Source organism: Anopheles ziemanni, chromosome 3, assembly GCF_943734765.1.
Source record: "Anopheles ziemanni chromosome 3, idAnoZiCoDA_A2_x.2, whole genome shotgun sequence".
NCBI lineage: Eukaryota > Metazoa > Arthropoda > Insecta > Diptera > Culicidae > Anopheles > Anopheles ziemanni.
The window spans coordinates 33,148,194-33,152,568 of NC_080706.1; the positions used below are offsets into that span (position 1 = coordinate 33,148,194).

Below are 4,375 nucleotides of genomic sequence, written 5' to 3' on the forward strand. Positions count from 1 at the left end.
TTAATATTGGCATAATTGATTATGAGCGGTAATCGTAAGTTAAAAGTATTTAATTTGAGTGGTTCCAAATATTTAGTGGAACTAACGGGATTTTCATTTTCATTCGTTCGGTTCATTATTGCATGTCTAAGATATATATAACATTTGAACTACCGCTACGAGACGCTTTATCAACCTTGATTTTCTTGTAGTTTCGAAGATGTCAAGAGGTTGCTTGTCATTTTGCAGAGGTTAGATCGGTTGTCATTTCCTTACACGCATTCTTTTACGCATTGTACCTCGAGGAAGGTAGACGTACTTTTGTCTGAAGATGGTGAGTGTTGAAAATACATTAATCTGTGTGGCCACAATGTGGATCTACAATTCATTTATTTCAATCGATTCTTGCTGGATAACTTGTGTTACTTTTGCCGGATGGCCGTTGATTAGTGTGCTTGTTAGAATGCCTTTTTTCTGGTTGGAAAAAGCTGCATCCGTATCCAAGTGCATAAGCCACGTTTTTCTGCACGTCCCTAACCTCACTTTTGTGCGTTGTGCCTTTGCAGTCTCATCGTAAGTTCTCAGCACCTCGCCATGGTTCCATGGCGTTCTACCCGAAGAAGCGTGCCTCGCGGCACCAGGGCAGAATAAAGGCATTCCCGAAGGATGACCCCACGAAACCGGTCCATTTGACCGCTTACCTGGCGTACAAGGCCGGTATGACGCACATCGTCCGCGAAGCCGATCGACCGGGTTCAAGTAAGTTATCGTCGGATTTGGTTCTATTGCGCTTGGCAATAACGTGTGCTCCTTTTAATGACTTTGCATCGTTTACATATTGATGTTGTTGTTGTTTTTACGGTTTTTAGAAACTTTGAGCCTTTAGGCTTCTTAATTTACATATTGATGAATTTTCATTGATTAATACATAACCTATTGAACTAGGGCGGACTGAAGTTTCAAGGAAACACGCGGTTGTGATGCCTTGTATTGGGATCTGGTGGGGACTCGCTTTTGCTACGGTGCTTTACAAGAATATCGTTCTTGTTTTCTCTCTTATTTTAGAGATCAACAAGAAGGAGGTTGTGGAAGCGGTTACCGTCCTCGAAACTCCCCCGATCATTGTGGTTGGTGCCGTCGGATACATCGAGACTCCGTTCGGACCTCGTGCCCTGTGCAACGTTTGGGCTCAGCATTTGTCGGAGGAGTGCCGTCGTCGTTTCTATAAGAACTGGTAAGTTTTGTCCCACCAACAGATGTATAAGACGAAACTGAGGTAAATCTATACGAGAAGTTCCGATGAATTTACGCATTATTTCCCCGGCGCAAAGATTTTATGATGAAGCTTTTCTTGTAAAACAAGTCGTCTGAACAATCCTGTTTGAGAACTTTTTACATCTGCTGTCCTTCCTTCTGATATCTTTGCCTTGCGTAAATTCATCGAAATCTTTCGAGGGCGATGCATTCGTATTTGTAGTGTTTTCGTTGTTGCGCGACGATCACTTTCAAGAGATCTTGATTGTGTTGATTTCCACTACAAGTAAGACCACTTCATTAACCACCAAATCGCACAGCTCTTCGATCGTTGTAAGAGAGCTTTATCAGACGGTCATGTAAGCCAACATTCTCGACCTCCTTTCCGAAAGGATTGGAGGGTGTGTACTGAACTCTCTTGGTACCGGTTGAGAATTCTGGTGACCATGCCGAGGAAGCATGTAGTTCTCCGCTCACGGTGCTACGGATGTATGGAGATCGTTTCCGGTGGCCCCGAGCGATAGACTCCATTCATTCGCCGTGATGAGGCCGGCTTCCTTTTCTTCTCTTCCGTCAGTCTTTTTTGTTGACGCGTGTGAGGACGAATGGCGCCAAAATGCATATCTACTACGTGCTCGACGTGTCGGATTGTGGCCATTCCTCAGTACAAGGGCTCGTCGTAAGCGCTCGAAAAAGTGTGGAAGCTTTTGCACATCGAATTTTCGTTTCGTCCTCCTGAAGGCACGTGAGCAAGAAGCGGGCCTTCACCAAGGCGTCGAAGAAATGGACCGACGATCTGGGCAAGAAGACCATCGAGGACACGTTCAAGAAGATGGTCCGTTACTGCAAGTTCATCCGTGTCATCGCCCACTCGCAGGTAAGTTCGGATTTTCTCTTATTTCTTATCTAATAGTGATAAACAAGCGACATGATTTCGTTACCCCACGGGGGTCCTGGTGTTGTGCTCCGGCGCTCATCAGGGCTTCTAACGTGCTCGGGGGCCGGCCATGGTAGTTCAATCCATGACTGTTCCTCGGTGTCGCAAAACATATTGCCCCTTCCTCACGGTAGCGTGGCGATGAACGGTATATTCCTTGAACTTCGTCGTACGTCCTCTGGACAGTGATCACGGAGATAAACCATACTGCTCACAGCACATCTCTGCTATTCGATTAGAACCAGAGAGAATTGTTGATTTATTAGTCGCGTGGTATACTAACTTTTCCAACCTGTATCCAATGTATTCTATAGATTCGTCTGATTAAGCAAGGCCAGAAGAAGGCACACATCATCGAGATCCAGCTGAACGGTGGCTCCATCGAGGATAAGGTGAACTGGGTGAAGGAGCACCTCGAGAAGCCGATCCCGGTGTCGCAGGTGTTCGGTCAGGACGAGATGGTCGACTGCGTGGCCGTCACCAAGGGCAAGGGTTTCAAGGGTGTGACCAGCCGTTGGCACACGAAGAAGCTGCCGCGCAAGACGCACAAGGGTCTGCGTAAGGTCGCTTGTATCGGTGCGTGGCATCCGTCGCGTGTCGCCTTCACGGTGGCCCGTGCCGGTCAGAAGGGTTACCATCACCGTACGGAGCTGAACAAGAAGATTTACCGCATTGGAGCCGGTATCCACACCAAGGATGGAAAGGTAAGCAAATGCATTCCAAGCTCGTAATCCACTTCATCAAACGTGGTAGTTTTAAAATACTTATGATGATTTTTTCTGTGTCACCGACATCAATTACTATTCCTATACGACACAAATGAATACACGATGTGTGCCGAATGATAGGACTGATCATTTTCAAGCAAACCAGAGCTAAGCTTCTACTGTGAATCGTGTTAAGGGAAAATACTAATTGGTTTGCTTTTGTTTGCCATTCTTCGTTTCCAGGTCATCAAGAACAGCGCTTCTACCGAGTACGATCTTACCGACAAGTCGATCACGCCGATGGGTGGTTTCCCGTACTACGGTGAGATCAACCAGGACTTTGTGATGGTCAAGGGATGCTGCATCGGTGCTAAGCGTCGTGTCATCACACTCCGCAAATCGCTGTTGGTGCACACCAAGCGTTCCGCCCTGGAACAGATCAAGCTCAAGTTCATCGACACCTCGTCGAAGATCGGCCACGGTCGCTTCCAGACGCCGGCTGACAAGCGCGCCTACTACGGTGTTCTCAAGAAGGATCGCATCCGCGAGGAGAAGGCCCAGGCTGCCGCTGCCGCTGCTGCTGCTGCCGCCAAGCCGACGGCGTAAAAGTGATGAGAGGACCGGGAGAGTCAGAAAAACGGCGAATTAGTGCAGCATGGTTTGGACGAGTAAGTTTCATCAAACTGTTCCAACAATTTTAATCTCGCATCATGTCACTGGTTGTTGTGCCTCTTTTTATGATGATCATTATTATCTATCGTTTACACACTGATGAATTATCATTGATTAACTCCTACGCATTGAACTAGGGCGAACTGACTTAAAAAAGAGGCTGCACGACATTGGGTGTTTCTTGGGAATCGGATTTCAATCCATTGTATCTTTATGTACCACCATTCTCACATGAATATTGTTTCATTTTCCAGGTTGTAACATGAAGTACTTGGACAAACACATGGCTTGATGATACAAGTAAGTTTCATCATATAGTTTTCAAATTATGAATCCCATTATCATCTCACTGGTTGTTGTGCCTCTTTTAATGATGATCATTATTATCTATCGTTTACACACTGATGAATTATCATTGATTAACTCCTACGCATTGAACTAGGGCGAACTGACTTAAAAAAGAGGCTGCACGACGTTGGGTGTTTCTTGGGAATCGGATTTCAATCCATTGTATCTTTATGTACCACCATTCTCACATGAATATTGTTTCATTTTCCAGGTTGTAACATGAAGTGCTTGGACAAACACATGGCTTGATGATACAAGTAAGTTTCATCATATAGTTTTCAAATTATGAATTCCGTTATCGTCTCACTGGTTGTTGTGCCTCTTTTAATGATGATCATATTATTATCTATCGTTTACACACTGATGAATTATCATTGATTAACTCCTACGCATTGAACTAGGGCGTTCTGACAAAAAAGAGGCTGCACAACGTTGGGTGTTTCTTGGGAATCGGATTTCAATCCATTGTATCTTTATG

General features: G+C 45.3%; 1 protein-coding gene across 1 annotated transcript; it reads left to right on the forward strand.

The window, feature by feature from the left end:
• The first annotated feature begins 245 nt into the window (after nt 1-245).
• On the forward strand, nt 246-3,541 carry LOC131288394 (large ribosomal subunit protein uL3). Its single transcript, XM_058317525.1, has 6 exons — nt 246-313; nt 546-738; nt 1,045-1,213; nt 1,975-2,110; nt 2,485-2,874; nt 3,121-3,541. Exons 1-6 carry the CDS (start codon nt 311-313, stop codon nt 3,481-3,483), a joined length of 1,254 nt encoding a protein of 417 aa, XP_058173508.1. The 5' UTR covers nt 246-310; the 3' UTR covers nt 3,484-3,541.
• The last annotated feature ends 834 nt before the right edge of the window (nt 3,542-4,375 follow it).

Coding starts and splice junctions, on each gene's coding strand:
- LOC131288394 (XM_058317525.1), top strand. Junction 739..1,044: donor AGCCGATCGACCGGGTTCAA/GTAAGTTATCGT, acceptor CTCTTATTTTAG/AGATCAACAAGAAGGAGGTT. Junction 2,875..3,120: donor TCCACACCAAGGATGGAAAG/GTAAGCAAATGC, acceptor CTTCGTTTCCAG/GTCATCAAGAACAGCGCTTC.